Source organism: Strix aluco, chromosome 11, assembly GCF_031877795.1.
Source record: "Strix aluco isolate bStrAlu1 chromosome 11, bStrAlu1.hap1, whole genome shotgun sequence".
Lineage (NCBI taxonomy): Eukaryota > Metazoa > Chordata > Aves > Strigiformes > Strigidae > Strix > Strix aluco.
Window position 1 is genome coordinate 22,642,807 of NC_133941.1, and position 17,772 is coordinate 22,660,578.

At 40.5% G+C, this 17,772-nt stretch overlaps 1 protein-coding gene across 16 annotated transcripts in view; it reads right to left on the bottom strand.

Annotated features, from left to right (window-relative positions):
- Nucleotides 1–17,772, bottom strand: part of IQSEC1 (IQ motif and Sec7 domain ArfGEF 1) — a 357,026-nt gene that overhangs the window by 132,182 nt on the left and 207,072 nt on the right. The window contains exon 1 of one of the 16 annotated variants that reach the window (XM_074836697.1): nucleotides 9,317–9,436. The exons of the other annotated variants lie outside the window; for them this stretch is intronic. Within the exon in view, the coding sequence (XP_074692798.1) occupies nucleotides 9,317–9,384 (68 nt within the window). The 5' untranslated portion in view covers nucleotides 9,385–9,436. Of the gene's footprint in view, nucleotides 1–9,316; nucleotides 9,437–17,772 lie in introns of those variants that run through there. 16 annotated transcript variants of the gene reach the window in all.

Consider the following 17,772-nt stretch of genomic DNA (forward strand, 5'->3'; position numbering starts at 1 on the left):
AAGCTTAGCATCTCGTTCCCACAACTTTCTCTGAAGTTGCTCAGATCTACCCAGATCTACCCAGAGGTGCAGCAGCCAGGGGCTGGGGTGCCCTGCCCGGCAGCAAAGCCCTTCTCGCTGAGGAAGGGCTGCCCGCAGGCACACGCTTCCCCCGGCCAGAGGCTGAGTGGGGCGACAGAGCCAAAGAGTCATTTAAAAGTCAGAGGTGGAACAAACGTTCAGAAAACTCGAGTCAAAGAGATCCTCTTCCAAGGCTTGTAGGCAACGAATGAGACTGCAACCGCGCTGTCCTTTTACTACAAAAATGTGTTATCCATAAGACTCATATTCTGAAGGCTCCCAAGCAACAGAAAGGTCATACTTCCCTTTGCACCAGCCTGCACTGGCTTTGTATTCTGCCTTTTTGACAGCGCTATCACAACCTGCCCAGGTATTTGGAAATAGCTCTTGCTTTAACATAAAAAAGCATACAGGCTGCAGGTGAAATAGTATTATCAGATCTCTGCCAAAGGTCATAGCCAAACGCTTCTTGTCATGGAAGTGGCAGCGCACACAGCTAACGTTAACTGCATAACGGAGCACAAACAGTGGCACAGTTTCTCAAACAACTGAGTTGTCATATTAGCTTTACTTTATGTGTAACATTCAGCCAACTGGCAGACAATGCAGAACGAATATCACAGGTACTACACTGGCACAGTAGCTCATCCTACCTTAATTCAGCAGCATTAAGTGTTCAGATGCTTTTATCAAGGATCTCCTCTGGAAGATCACATTTCTTGATACCTGAATAATGCGAAGTTATACTCAGGAAAGCAAGTGGTGACAGAACTGTGGCTGTGAACACAACCTAGTCCTCAACATGATGTGGCAAACAATTGCGTTCAAGACTTTCATATTAGAAAAACAATTTAAGTGAAAATAAATAACTTTCAGGAGAGCTGAACCAGGCTGCTTCGTGTCAGGGTGGCAGTTCCCCCTGTGTAATTTACAGTCATGGTGTTGCTCCCTGTACAAAACAGGCCCCATTAGACCATGAAAGTGGCCCCCTGATGATATGAAAGAATACTATTCATTACTCTGATATCACAAACTAATGAGAATTCATTAAATGCAAAATGCCAAGCATGTTGCTGAGACTTTTCCAGAAGATCATCGCAGGTGCGACTAACTCAAGAGCATATTTAATTTTTAATTGATCAGTTTGTAGCATGCAGGTTTACACCTCAGTACGCTCAGCATGGAAACACTCCACGAGTGTAGCAGGTCAAGCAATCATGCCTTACCTACCTCAGGTTTTGCTTAAGTTTCATTAATTGGTCAGAGGGTCTGAAGTAAATATGTACGTGATGAGCTTTGCTTTTTTATTTATTTATTTGCCTGCTACTGCAGTTGCCATGAGTCCCTAAACTCTCCTAATTAAGCAGTTCTGCCATCCCCCCCACTGGTGGTGAGTACAGGAAAAACCTCAACAATTTACTAACTCTTCAAATGCTTCAGTCACTTGATATCTGACAGGCAGTTAATTATATGAATGAATTTATTGTCTCCTGCTAAAAGACGACTGAATGCAGGACACTGCTTACTGCATAAATTCGTGCTGGTTTTATGATTATTGTCAAAGAAAATGATTAATGGGCAGATATTGCATGGAGAACAGCAAAAACATATCGAGAATTAGAAATTACACTTGTATAGCAAAATGAATTCCTATTAGAAAAGGAATAAAACCTTTACCAGGCATTTAAGCAGAGGTCTTATTCATTAAAATCATTCACATACCATGCTTTTCATACTATGACCAATTCACAGTATCCACTGATGTTAATCACATGATTCATAAGCATTAAATTGATCAGTACTCACCAATTACTAAAATGTCATCTGACTCCTTCTGGAAAATGCATGATCCTGTTAAAACCAGATAAGCTCAGAGCTTCCTTTTCTCTTTACGTAATTTGCTTTAGAGTCCACTAGAAGGTAACTCTGTTCAAACTGAGGAGCAGCAAACAGTTCCATATAATTTGTTTCTTGTCTATATGTTCAGAGCAGAAAAATACAGGCTGAAAGGCTGCCTCAGGAGTTCTTAAAATATAAAAAAATGCAAATCATTGAATAATCTAAGAGCAACAACAAAAGCGGTATCCTTTCAAAACAAATCCTAAATGCCAATTTCTAGGTAGGTTGAGAAGACATCAAGCAATAGGACCAGCAGTGGAAGTAAGTACAACCCTTGAACAGTAGCTCTGGTCTACACGTTGCCACATACATTTTTACCATATGCATCACCTACAGCAAGCATTAAAATACAAAAAGCTACCTTAAATATAACTGGACTCCTCCATCACTAGACAAATAATTTTACCAGCTCAGTAACCTACGGTTCTGCATCAACAAGCTCTTTTGAAAGGTCTGTGTAAATAAATAATAAAACAGTCTGTTAACTTCTCTAGACTGCCTTGGATTAGGTTTCTGACTTCTAGGGTTTCAATGCATATCATTATGCCCTGCGTCAGGAAAGGAGAGAACTTCAGCGTAGTTTAAACCCAGGGCTGCTCTTGGCCCAAACTAAAGGTTTGAGCTAAACACTGATGCAACTATTTTAATGCAAAGACATGAAAACTCAGAAGAGGGGTAGAAGTTGATTCCATTTTTATCTCATTATCTAACCTGGCTTCAAGTCCTTTTATACTGGAACAGCTCAGTAGACTCAGCCTTAAAATAAAAGAACAGAACTTTTGCAATACAACTGATGTGGGCATTGACTAAAACCAGCCTTCATATCTCACACTGGTGCATCATTTCCGTATTTTGCAATTATCTGACCCTTAAAGAACACACAGTCTTTAAGTTCATAAGGCACCTTGACTTTTTGTACAGGAAAACACACAAACAAGCAGCACTGCTGCTGGACTGACAGTTTCTGTATACTTTCAAGGCAGCTGACCCTCACCTGTGAGTTTTCTATGTGAAGAAAGGCTTAATTATGTGCAAATACTGCAACTTCTGTGGTACTTTTTACACTAAAACTCAAGCAAGGATTAAACTGAATCACTACTGTCTCTAACAGCCCTTGCCTATACATTTTTAGCTTTTAGCAATAATACAGCAAGCGGTGCACAAAGACAAAAAGAGCATAGTACAAGACAAAAAGGGCACATGAAAATATTAACTAGGAGCATTTTAATGAGTGCTCACAGCAAAAAAAAAAGAAAAAAAGGCAAAAGGAGCTGATGAGGTTCTGGTCCTCTGCTCTAACAGATCTGTAACCCGTAACCTGTTTAAGCTCGCTGTGTCCTTCCTGAATTTAAATCACAAACCACTAATTTACATGAATAATCAGACTGGAATAATCCAGCCGTGTAAACACAGATATGCCCTAGTTGAACAGAAGCAACATTTAAAGACAGTTAAAAAAACGTCAGTGCAAAACAAAATCAAAGCAACGTGTAAATCACCCCTTGAACAAGTCTGCTTTAGGTAGAGCAACTGAGCTCAGAGGAATTAATGCCATCAGGATTTCTTCTCTAGATTCCTATGCGTAGACCAGACAATAGAAGAAACATGGTACACTTTACCCAAGCAATGTATTTTAGTATGCAAAATGCACAGGACACATTCACACACTCCTAACACAGAATTCTAAAGATACCAACTTCATCCTAACCTCACAATGATTTGTTATACTGGCATCAAGAGCTTATTAAAAATTCATTAAGTGCTGTGTGGCTATTGGCACCGTCACGCTGAAGAGCTCTTTTAACCCAAAGGAAGGTTTGCACTAGAATAATTACAGTTGTACTATATTAAAATACAAGACTAATGGCTATAGAAAGCCATACTCTATATGAAGATTAAAGCATCCAGACTACTAATGATGACTTGCATTCAGTTTTGTCTTGTAGCTTCTCAAGTGCAGCATTTTGCAGATGACAAAGAAACCCACACATAAACTGAATACAAAAATAAACACATTCTGGAGATACAGGAGTCACCATGGAAGATTTTTAATTATTTTTAAATCTTAGAAGCGAATTTTTAGTAATTCTTGTTATTGTTTAAGCCGTAAATAGCTATAGGAAAATCACTTTATTAACATCTGATCTTAAGGAAAGGTGCCAACTCTATTGCTCACTACTGTAACAATACAGAATATATATTCTCCTTTTCTGAGATAAGTTTCATAAACATTAACCCTGTAGATGTCAGGAGGAATATCTGAGGTGGGTATTCTAATTTCCATTTCAGATGAAAACTGAAATGCATAAATTAAATATCTGTTTATATACCCCATTATCATTGGTTACATGTGATAGTTAAATAGCCATAAGAAGAAAACGCTGCTGATGCTTGCTGATGAACAACAGAGCAAACTATCTCTAGCCTTGGCTCTTAGTCCTGTCCCTTCAGCCCATACTATCTCCCATAAGGTAAAGTCACACTTCAGCTGGGTGAGCACTGTGTCCCCCTGCTCTCCCATCATTATACTCACTTGCCCTATGCGAACACAAGCTTTTTTTTGTGGGGCCACGTGGTGAACTCTACCACTGCAACCACCTGGATGGAAACCCACCTTGTTTTCTCCCACTGACTATCCCATACTGGCGCTGTGCATGGACAGGCTGGAAACAGGAGCTGCAATAATGTCTGGGGCAATACCATCACTGAACATGAACTGTGGACTAACACATTCATTGTGTTATTCCTTTACATTAACTCCTGTTCAATGCATTATTATTTAAAGTAGTTTGAGCTTTCATGATGCAATGTGGATGCTCAGAACATTTATGAATAACCCTCTACACAAGTTACACCAAACTGCCTTTACATACTCCAAACTTCCATGACCGCCCCTCCCTTACACAGCTATAGTAGCTCGTGCTGCCCAAAATGCAATTAAAGCCCAACTAAGACTCTTTCACTTGTCCAAGTGTTATTTTTACTTGATGAAAACACAGCACTGTTCTGTCAGTCTTCAGAAAAAAAACCCAAAGCAGACAACTAAAAATAAAGTGTGACTAAACCAAGATGGAAAATGTTTGTAGCAGAAGGAAAATAAGTGAAGAAACTCCATGACAACTCATACTGAGGACTAATTCTTACTTTTTTCCAGATGTGTAGAGACTAAGAACTAACTATTGACTGTTTTCCTCCATTACTTGCAAATGGAACTTTAAGATGCAAGCCGAAAACTATGCGTTACATTACTATAAACCCTTTAATTTATTCTCTGTGGGCTGTGGATCTGCTGATTCAGATGGCTGCAGTCTGCTCCTCTAACCACTAACTCCATCCTTACAGACTGGCTGGCATGTAGCACATTACCAAAGGAACAAGTAATTCTGCATGCAGCTATCTGCTCCCCATCTTTATATAACATGTGTTCCTCTCTTTTAATACTGACATGACCCTATAAATACAATGGCTAATCTGAATGTGTTGACAAACAATTTCCTAATTATGTATTTGCCTATCCCCCACCTATGGTGAGTTACTAAAATGTAACTTTAACGGAAGTAAATGATTACTGATGCTTTAACCCCAGTTCAGCTTTCATGCTTTGCCACCCCTCTGATTTTGGGAGAGTTTTCCACCTGCAAATATCATCACAAGTGGAGATTCACCAGCAGAGGAAAGCACTGCTATTTAGTGCAATATTCCCTCGCAGTGAACTTCAGAGAGGTGGGAAGGGCACGGTTTGCCCTCCACACGCATACTGGGACAGCAATGGGGTCAGTGTGAAGGGCAAGTGACTGAAGCGGAGGCTGCTGTGACAGCACAGCCAGCGACACTGCTCTGCCCCTCACTCAGGAATAGTGCCGGTGACAAACACCATTATTCCCCTTTTCAGAAATAGCAGAGACAACTTGCAGTGCTCTGGGCAGGAATACTTAACACCTCTTGTGCAGGTAGTGACTGCTGTTGCCAAGGAGAGTCAAAAATACTGCGGCATGGCATGAGTCACTGCTGGCCCTGGGGGAGATTGGCCTGGCCAAGGGAAGAGGATAATGATCCTGGATCCCACAAGGTGGAAATGCAGTGCTAATCCGAGAGGAATGACAACTCTCCCCCTGGATACCTGGGAACACCAGCTCCAGGTGGGCACCATCCTGGGGCTTGGGGATCACCCCACTGCTTGTTCTATGTTTTGGGGGTGTAGCCAGACCCTGCCTCTCCGAGCGCTCCTCAGGAGATAACCTGGTAATATCGTAGGCTTCACACAGGCTCAGAGAACTGAGCTCTCTGAAAGGACAGAAGTTTCACATTAAGTGCCACAGGCTCAGCTTTGGTACATTAGTGAAGAAATCCCTTCACCTTTATAATTTTTGCAATTCTGCTCTAGGAGTAGGCCAGCATCCCACAGAAGAAAAAAAAGACATAATTTAGACAGCGCAGTATATTTCCACATGCACTGGTTTTGGCTGGGATAGAGTTAATTTTCTTCCTAGTAGCTGGTATGGGGCAATGTTTTGGATTTGTGCTGAAAACAGTGTTGGTAACACAGGGATGTTTTAGTTACTGCTGAGCAGTGCTCACACAGGGCCAAGGCCTTTTCTGCTCCTCACCCCACCAGCGAGCAGGCTGGGGGTGCACAAGGGGCTGGGAGGGGACACAGCCGGGACAGCTGACCCCAACTGACCCAAGGGATATCCCATCCCATATGGCGTCATGCTCAGCATATACAGCTGGGGGAAGAAGGAGGAAGGGGGGGACATCTGGAGTGATGGTGTTTTTCTTCCCAAGTAACTGTTATATGTGATGGAGCCCTGCTTTCCTGGAGATGGCTGAGCACCCACCTGCCAATGGGAAGTGGGGAATGAACTCCTTATTTTGCTTTGCTTACCTGTGTGGCTTTTGCTTTATCTATTAAACTGTCTTTATGTCAACCCACAATTTTTCTCACTTTTACTCTTTCGACTCTCTCCCCCATCCCGATGCAGGGGGAGCGTGCAAGCAGCTGGGTGGAGCTTTGTTGCCAGTCAGGGTTAAACTACGACACGGTCCTGCTCTCTCCTAAGCTTATTCCAACATTACCTAAAGCTCCCCATGCAAAAAGTAAACCACTGCATTTTCGTCTAGTGCTACACATGTATTTCACCTTGCTAACAGGCATGACCCTATGATTTTAAGGTCTAGTCATGTAAACTTAAACACATACACATGGAGGTAGAGGATCTCTCCGCCCCCAAACCATACAGTCTAATTAAAACAGACAACAAAGACTCAGTCAAATTTTTTTTTAAAGCTGCTGGAGTCCAATGGAAACAAGACCAACCCTAAAACCCAGTTAATAATAATTTTCCCTTTGGAGTGGGACTGTTTTCTCAGGGAGGCATAAAACCCCTCATTCAGGCCTCGCGCATACGTAAGGAGCTGCTGTACAACCGGCCCAGTGTAGTCACTGCAATGCACTGCTGTTCGGTGCCGCGGCACCAGGGGCCTCTGGAAATGCTTTTACCAGGGCAGCTTACACGCAGAGGGAAAAAAACAAACTCACTCTACTGGTATAAACCACGCTGAGGCTGACTGAAATCTCCAGCAGGGGCTGCAAGGGGCTGCACAGTTTTCTAGAAATGGGAGGAGTCAGAGAGGGAGAAAGACTGGCATAGCCTCATATTTGATGGATAAAAACATGAACCAGAATGGTTACTGAAGCCTTCCAAAGTGAAGGGAGTTTCAGGATTTCTGAAGGATATCAGGAAAGGCAAATTAAGGTGGTAGAGATCTTTTTCCACAAAGAAAAAAATTTTTTTTTCTGCTCTCAAGCTCATTGGTGTCGCAACCAAAGAAAATAAGATCTGTTAAAACAGCCGAACACATTAATTGAAAATACTTATAGTGCTGTAACAAAGAGGAATGTTACTGCGCATTACGCTAGCTGGGGGAGCCAGCAAGCTGCTCTATAAATAAGCCCTGCTGTAAGCAATTAAGCTAATATTCAACCTACATATTCTGAACAGTAATAAGGTCACTGATAAAAGAAAGAAAGGGCCGTTTACAGGTGAGCACAATTTGCAGGTTAAACTTCAGAAAAATAGCCACACCCAAGTGCTCCAAGGAACCTCTGAAGCTTAGCCTTAGTAGGAACATACACCTTTATAACTTGGGAGTTTTGCACAGGACTTTTCTCAGACATTTCCAGCAGTACTGAGGTCAGGATGAACGTCTGTGTTGTAAAGACTGTTTCTCTGGATTTAAGCACTGATCCGGTTCGTTTCAGGCTTCCCCTCTGCTTGTGGTTCTAAACCCAGATCATAAGTAAAACAATTTTTATCCTAATCGAATCCTCTCTCAGGGATTACTTCCAGTTTCTATTATATTGACTCACTGTCTGCTGGGAACTAAGAGACTTTTTAGCTTTATTTTGGTATCCTGGTGATAAAAAGCTCTCCACAGTCTCATTCTGGTTGTAATGAAAGTTCATGCAGGAATTCAGGCTCTCTAAACTATTTCCTCAGCACATAATAATTATGCAGTGTGAAATCCAGTAATTACTTAGATTATGTGATTTCTCAAGGGAAACTTGCATGACAAAACATACCATTCAAATCATATAACCGTGTAACATGAAGAAGCTATAGCGTGAAAATGGCTAGCTTTTTTAAATATGTAAGATTGCTGTGAGAACGCACAATCACCGAGAGTCTCGCTTAATAGCTCCATTCCTGGAATAAACTCTACCGGAATCCACAGCAACTGCTCTTGGCAGGGAGCACACAGCATGTCAAACACGAACCACTCAAAGAATGTGCCCAGCGATGCACAGCAGCCACAGCCTGTCATCTTATTTAAGTGGACTGTGTTTTCACGTAACACACAGGTAAGATTGTAGTGCCACACTAGCTTCGAGACATTTGGAACTTCAGGGCTTTATTCTGCCATAAAAACCACCTTCTTTTCTCCCCCCTTTCCCTTTGTCTGAAGCAAATGATGCTTGTGGTATGCTAAGAACACACGCTGTATCTTTCAATTTGGGAGACATAATAAATAGGAGATTAGGATAGGCATGTATTCATGAAAATAAGGTTTCTTTCATATTCCATCTTTTGCCTGCTTGTAAATGAAACAGAGATATTTCCAAGACTCTGAAATCATGAAAATTCCATTTTCCTTGAAGATTTTTTGCAACAACCCCGTATTTTTCTTTTCATGGCTTTAGTATAAGGACACATAAGAATCTAGCCTAATAATCATCTCAGACTACTTAGTGTTAACTACGCAGGGTGAAAGAATAAAAGTACTAGGACAGACAATCTTTAACACATGCAGTTTTCAGACTTACCACAAAATAAAGTTTTATATATTCTTACCGTACCTGATTGTCCTGACAGAAATGCAGTATTTCCACATCAGATTCCACATTGCACTGCCATCTCCCTTCATGACCTTCTCTGAAGTGTTTGCAAAGTGAAAAAGATTCCAAGTAACTCAAGGAACAAGTAAGTTTAGCAGCACACGACAAAGTTAGTCCAAGGTTCATGCAGCAGCCAAGCACTGATTCACGATTTCCAAGTGATTCCTCCGACCTCCACTCAGATGAACTCAGAGAGAAGCCAGCTTTCTCATCTGAAGTCTCGGGTTACTTCTTTCTTCATGATTTACAAGACTCGTTGTTTACATTATTTGCAAGCCAGAAGAGAGTATTAGAGGCTGTTCAGAAAGCTACATATAATATTGCTCCAAGCTGTCAAGTAAGAAAAACCTACCTATGCAGCACCTGCAGAAAGTTATTCTAATTTATTTCACTTCAGAAAAAACAGTCCAGTAACACTACCCTAGAAAATCACTTACGAGCACTGCAAATGCTTACCAAATACACACTAAATCAAGTGGTTTAGGCTGAATAAACTCTCAACTGTTTGCAAAATTTCTTGTGTACTGTAATAAACTTTTTAGTGCCAAAAGAAGTAATGAGTCATTTTCCAAAGCCGTATTTGAACACATACGAAGTTCCTTCAATAGTGAATATCAGCATGACACTTAGGCTATAAATTACATCAAAAGTAAAATGGCAAGATCTGATAAAAAAAACACACACACACAAACCCAAACCAAACCCCAACTTATTCATTGCGATATGTGGAATTCTCTTACTGTGCTGAATAAGTTTAAACACACAGCATTTATTGCCAAAAGTTTGAATTGAATTTAAGTCTCAACACACACTCACATGGAATCAAGCTTAGAGAAAAGTAGTATTGTTGTAATTATTGTTAATCTTTTTAACTGAAGGAGAAGCCCTTTTAAATTCTACCCTGGTTTCTCCAAGACCACCCTGAAAGTTAGTGTTGTTGCTATGACAGACTAAAACTTCCTAAGCCTTCGCTCAGCCCCACTAGACCACACTCTCTTCTCTACAAAGAGGTCAACAGCACGATTATCAGAGGCTCTTCTGGATCAAAGACATTAGATACATGTTTATATTATAAAACCTAATTAAGCAAGAAACTAAGTTCATGCTACTTCTTCATAGAACAGTACACTTTTATGATTAAACATCTGTTTTCTGTTGCACAACTCCATTTAGTATAAGACCATTTTATCTAGGATCTTGTTACCGTTACTACTATTCTGAAATATACTCTGTTTGGGGGGTTTTCTGACAACTGTTCCTGGAGCAAGCTATTGATGGCTCAAAAAAAAAAGTCAGAACAAGTTCCACAGCATATTGTACATTTTAAATCAGTAGGCTTAATGAAGAAAAATTACATTAGAAAACTTATACATCTGTTCTTAACATAATAATTGAAATACATTTCAATGATTGAAAAAGCTACGTAAGTTCAAGCAGACCAGCAGAACCCTGTCCATTACCATAACTTGTAAATTTGAGAGATGAAGTGCCTACAAGATAGATTTTCTGATTTTTGTATGGTGTACACTTGAAATATTTCATTCAGCATAAGTAAGCCCATTATATGTAGAGTGTAAAACTAGTAGTTTATTTTTTGTGTAGTATAAAGGTACCAAACAGCATGCTCAGTTGTGTCAACTACATCTCTTTGAGCTTATATTTGAGGCTTTGGTGTAATTGATGTATTTTGATGATACGTTCCTTGATTCATCCTCAGTTGCAATATTTTGATATTACCAGCATCTTCAGGCATAGTATTTTCACCTGTCTCTAAAGATAAAGGTGGATGAGATTTACAAGAGAACAGCATTTTAACCACCTTCTTCACCCATGTTTCTAAAATTTGTGCACAACCAGTGACCAAATGGATTAAAATAACATGTGACAGCATCAGAGGACAGAAGTGAGATGCTGTGGGGTGGTTTGTGCAGGGGCTTTTATTTTACTTTGTTTTTTTAAATCATTGCTGCAGCATTTCCCATGGAAAGGAGACTATTTATGAAATAGTGTAGAGAGTATTTCAGCTCCTGTCCTGATGAGCTGAGTTTGTCCACTAATTCCCAAAGAGACCTGGACAAATCAAGGTAGCCCTCCACTAAGGAAGCATTAATTCTGCAGGGAATGGCAGGCCCAAATTTGGAATATAGAACTGACAGACAACCTGAAAAGACAAAATAATATACATCCAGAAAATGCTGAATACTATGCAAATTACATAATAGTTAATACGACTAGTATTTCAGTTCTATGATTAAATCTCGGATGTAAATAAATGCTATTTATTCTGGTGTAAATATGAAGAACAGATTGCTGTGAAATGCTCCTTGAAATGATATTTAAGAGGCATGCTTAAAGCTAACAGCATCCTGTAAAGCTTCAGGAGGCCAGGGAGAACAATGCTAGATTTGACCAAGCGCGGGTGCTAATAGCATCAGCTAATAGCTGATGATTTCTGTACATACACAGATGTGAAGAACCGGTGATTAATCAAAACCTATGGCTAATTCTGTCTCTCACGATGGGCTGCCTCTTCTAAAAACTGCTCCTTCATAATATGATTACCAAGGAGGTAACAGAACGGATATCAAAGAGGAAACTGACTGATAACTATTTCTTACTATTAATAAAAACCTTATTCAGGAATAGAGGAACTTTTCCAGCAGCAATAGGACAGTAAGTCCCTTTTGTCTTAGCTGTTTACTTTCTTCTCCTTTGTTCACAGTGACATTACTATGCCTGAAACAAGGCACAGATTAGCATATCAAATGATTTCACTTTTTTGAAGCCTTGTTTGCTTTCACTGTATGACAAGTCAAGATGAGCCCCAGCACTGCAGGGGCCTTTTGGCATCATGTCTGTCTTTGACATGGATTTTCCATTTTGTACATCAATCATAATCTATTGTAATGATTCCAGTGACAATCTTCTCCCACACTCACACGTTTGGCCAAGAAATCCCAGCCAACACAGAGACCGTGGGTTGGTAACAAGGGCTGTTTGGAGACAGTTGCTGCCTGGCTGGTTTATTATTCCTCTTTGGGTGTGGCAATGAAAACTTCAGTTATCTCTTCCCCTTGAAATAAAACAACAGATTCCATTCACAGCACATCACTGCATCCACCCAGCCACACTGTGTATGGGACCACGCTCTGTGTGAGGCAGAACTCCCCAAACAGATATACTTAGTTTGCTGATCTTTTTCTTCTCACATTACATTCCCTGAAAATCTTTATGAGATATGCCCTGCCTGCAAACATCTACAGCACAACTCTCATTCTCAGTAGCCATATCAGCATTGCTGTGTCTGGACCCACAACAGTGTCCTGCTAATGGTTCACATACAAGCTGTCTTCATCCTGCCAACTTCCAGCAGGAAGGTTCAAGGAGAAGTTCTGCCCTCTTTCAAAATTTCTTCCTACTTCAGTACACTGGCTTTTCCAACCCAGCATCATTACGTCTCCCTAGGACACTGAGTAACTGTTTTACTTTTGGTGGATGTATTAACACGCACAATCATGAAGTGCTGCCCCCTGCATCAGAACGTCACATTGTTCTTAGGTTTTCCCCCATTTTACTTCCACATTTTTACACTGAGTGGACAGACCAGGTCTCTTGGAGCTGCATTTTGCATCATTTCTAGGAAGAAATCTTTAATTCAAACAGCCGCAATCACCAATACAAAGATGATGCTGTGATACTGTCACTCTCAATTGGCTTATGAAAACTGAGCAAGTAGTTGAGGCAACTGAAGATGCATCCGTTCTGAGCTATCCCTGCCTCGCCAAGGGGTTATCGCTGCCTATTGCAAAGTCACCATAAAGGACTGGCTGCTGCTCAGCTGCTCCAGATCTGCAGGCTGGAGCACTGGTTGGAACTGCTGATGCAGGTGAGTTTGCACCAAGACGACCTGGGACACACATTTTTTTCATTTTGCTGGCTGTACACAGATACGGTGAGCTGTTACAGGGGAGTCAAAAACAACAGGAAGAATCAACATCTTAAAAACACTGGAACAAAATTCACCAGCAGTTCTTTGTCAGAGCCCTCAACTTGGCCACATACCACACATTTTAGTAACAATGATAGGATTCTTCCAGTGTTTTTGATTGCTAAGAGAACCCAGAGCAACTAGCCCACTATGTGATGGAGAGTACTTAAGGATTCTTAAAAAAAATAAATAAATTGGGGGGGAGGTAGGGAGGTAATGGATAGAAAATAACTGGAGGATTTTAATCTGTTTTCTATATTTCACACAGGAAACAAAGCTGCTGCAGGCAAATATATTACAGGGGACATAAATCATTCTAAGTATTTAAAAACGCTAGAGCTAAGATTGCTTTACAAGTTGTAGGTGGCACATTACATTTAAATTATATTAATAGAAAGGCAATGCTTAATTTGGAGTCTCACATTCTATTATTCTCCCCTCTCCTGAGATTCATTCATATTTTGCATAAAAGCCTGCACGATAAGCAGAGCGCTCTGCTGGTAGAGCCAGGGACAGGAGCTGAGTGTGTCAAGGCCCTGTCACGGAAGTTACTATGAAGTGGCTCAGGGAAACTGAGCACCCAGGACACCTTATCTGATATGCTGTTTGATAGTCATGTGCTCCGGATGCATGCATCACTTTACACATGACATGTTTGCAGCTAAGATAATCTTACTACTTCAACTGTGCATAGGCTCATCCTAAATTAGGTTAGTATAACATTCCTGTGAAGAGGGAAATGAGTATACTGCAGCCTTCAAGAGTGACGGTGGCAATTTGCTTATTTTCCTTAAGTTCCTACCAGGACAAAATGATCATGAAATAGAATCTAACAGAATTTCTATTATTACGTCATTTTGACAAAAGAAATGTGTGAGTGTGAGAGCTAACATGTTTTTGGTTGTCAGGACAATTCCAGACCTATTTTTAACTTAGGTAGCATTCCCTTTATACAATGGCTATTACCAATTAAGGATTGAAAGGAGTCTTACGAGTAGATGAGTTTTAAATTCGTAGATTGAAAAGAATTCTGGCTTTTCAGACAATTTAGGCTATCTTTAAACCTTCAACTTGTAACAAGTCAACATTTTTAGTAGATAGGAGAATGGGTTTAAATAAAATATTTTCACAGCATATTTTTTCCTTACCCTTCACTATATTTTCTTCCCTTCCCCTTTAAAATTCCTTTTCTGATTTTTCAGAAACACTCCTAAGAGTATGCAAAACACAGCGTTTCCTGGGAGTTTACAGCAGTGACATCCGCATACCAGTCCTTCTGCAGAACAAAGTCAGCATGACTTTGGCATTTTGCTAAAGGACATCCCCTCTTCTCATCCCCAACAAGCTGGCAAGTTTGTGTTGCTTCGAAGAGGCCCCTCCAGCACCCTTCCAGCTGCAGCTTCTGACAGACTCCTCGTATGTCTCCAGGCCTCCACCGTGCTCCCAGACTCCCTTTCCTGTGACTTCATCTTGGAAGACTATCAAAGGAAACTCAGACAGCTTCCAATCCCCCTCTGTGGGGCACAGAGCCAAACGCACAATTAAAATGTGACGGCTCTAGGGTCTGCCCATCAGTTGCATCTAAATACAGTAAAGACCAGATACGAAAAGAAAAGCCTGGCAAACAACGTGCTCTCTAGGGGCACAGCTAAAGGGCAGGCATCACCAGCTACGTGTCTGAGAGAGCCCTGGCACAGATATCACAGTTCTTTAAAACCCCAACATGAATCTTTGAAGCTCTGTTTGTGGAAGGTTAAAATCTGTACGAGTGTGAAGAAGGGAGAACCTGAAGACTCGCAAATGGTTCCTGGGTGAGAGAGAAGGAGGTGAAGAAAAGGAAGGTTTCAGAAAGGCTAGAGATTGACTTACTGAAAACTGCAGAGAGGCAGAAAAAAAGTAAGGCGTATACACAAAGAACTGTCTCCAGTCTGAAAGCCAGTTTATCAGTTACAGCAGTGGTAAGGGGAGCGAGATCACACAGCCCTACATATTTGTGCAGGATTTTTGCTCAACAATGCCTAAGTCCCACAGAACAACTCAGTGAAATCAGGGACGGAAAGTTAAGGGGTCCTGTAAGATATATGTCCACCAGGTAGGAAGGGAGAGCAGCCCGGAAAGTTAAGATGAACCAGAAGTATGAATTTAAGGCACATGAACAGTGCATTTTGAACACTCGCGGGAAGACTCTCTTAGATACAAAGTAGCAATAATTACATTACGATGAAGGCTTCGATCGGATTAACAGGTATTTTAGGTATTTTAAATTTCTCAGCTTGAAATCACTTTACTTCCCTGAGTGTAGACAAGACCTCTGATTATTTCTAAGGCATTTTGCTATTTCGTATATTTATTTGAGGGTTTCCTTTTAATCATTTTTATGCTGAATGTGGGAATACTGCAATCTGCACTATTTGCAGGCTGTACTTCAAGAGGATGGTGGATTTTGGGGGATGAGGAGGAGAGAATTTTACGCTCTCAGCTGCTCTGCAACTGCATAAATGTTGCCAACATGAACCTCTGGAGAGAGAGCTGTACTATAGGCATATGACTCAGCCCTGCTCTGGATGAAGTCACTGTCAAGTGAAAGCAAACTATTTGTTTCTAACAACATATATGGTGAACTCTAAACGCAAGTTCAAGACAAAGCTTCAGTAATTTTTCCCACCCACTTTGCTATTGTTTTGTTCAAGATATTGCAAAGGAGCTCATAATTTAAATGGCAGCAAGAAGAAAAGCAAATCAACTGACATCACTGTCTATAAAGTGTGCAAAAGACATTCCCTGCTCTCATGAACTAGAACCTAAGCATTTTTTCCCCCTGATCACTGTTACTGAGATTTGTAACTAGTGTACAGCTATTGTTTTCAGGAATACAAGATTATAGCATTGTATGTAACACACTACCTATAACTTTTTTTCCTTTATTAAACCTGTTTTTAAATAATGAATTTAACAGTAGCATTCCCTTTAACTACGTAGTAACACATGACCACTGAGTTCTTCGCACCTTTTTTTATGCTGCATTTTACTTAAAGGAAAGAGCAGTACTGCTCTGTGCCTGTTAGCAAGCATGTTATCTGGCACATCTGAACCCACCTCACATAATCCTAGAAGCAGAGTCCATGCTGTTAACACCAGAAATGAGGAACAAAGACTATCAAAGCACATTCTTTTTAACAAAGAGTTAACCTAGAGGACAATCCTGACATAGATCATTTAAAGCACATGTGCTGTCTTTGAAACTGCATCTAAATTAAGGCTGGCAATTCCTTTAATGGCTTCAAATGCTACAAATTTGTCTTGGATAACAGGGTGGGAAAGAGGATGAGCACAGAGCTGCAGGTGCCCTGCAGAGTGCAATATTAGAGTGGCTTTAAGTAGCTTCTGACACTCAGTTACTCTGTGATATTCTAGTGTGGCAGCAATAAGCTGCTCCTACCAAGCAAATTCATGAAAGCATTTTCATTTATAATCATCACTGAAACATCCTAATGGGACTGAATCATATAGCAAAATATAGACCTATTCTTGCCCAGAAATGGGCTTAAGCACATGATTCAGTCTATCCTGAGTCATAATGTTGGAATTGCTAGTCCCAACTGAAGACTAGCAGAAACAATTTCAACTAATCCCTGCTTCAAAAAACCAGTCATCTCTCCCCTATCTTATTCCATCAGGGTGGCTGGAATCAGATGCTTGTTAGAAATGACCCTAATTGTTCTGTAAGAGACTCATGCCTCCTTTAGAGAGGCCACATTGATGAAAGAAAAATTAAAAGACAACGTATTTTAAAAACTGTTTTGTTTGTCAAGCAACTGGATTCCAGTAAAGTAGCCTTTACCAACTTGGCACTTTCTTTATGTTTTTTAAAATACCTTATTTTAGCAAGAAGAGAGAAGACATTCTGCAATGAAAAATCCCCCCCAAAACTACAGATTATAGTCGCCTTCACTGCCAGTCACAAATTTTCTCACCTTATGCTTTATTTTTAATGCAATGCTAATGGTATCAATTTCTCGCTTGGGCTATTACACACCAGCTGGCAGAAGCACAGCACGATGCACCCACTGGCTAAAGAAAATCTTCACTTTCACATGCTAAACCTGAAGTCACATGATTTTATAATAATCCATTGAGTAAAGCATGAGACCTTCATCCTCAAAATCCCACAGAAACCCTACAGTGACTTGTTTGTCTTACACTTTAATCTGTTATAGAAATACATCTCCACACTTTTAGTATTTGTATTCAAAGGATACCAAAAACCAGCACTTAAATGAGGGGTTATATAACACTGACCACTCAGTGTTAATGGCAATGGAGAGTTGAAATTTGATTTTTATAAATTAGTGAATTACCAAACATTTTTCGGACCAGGTTTCTACCCCAGTCCCCCCAGTTTGCTGTATACAATCTGCTGCAACTTGGA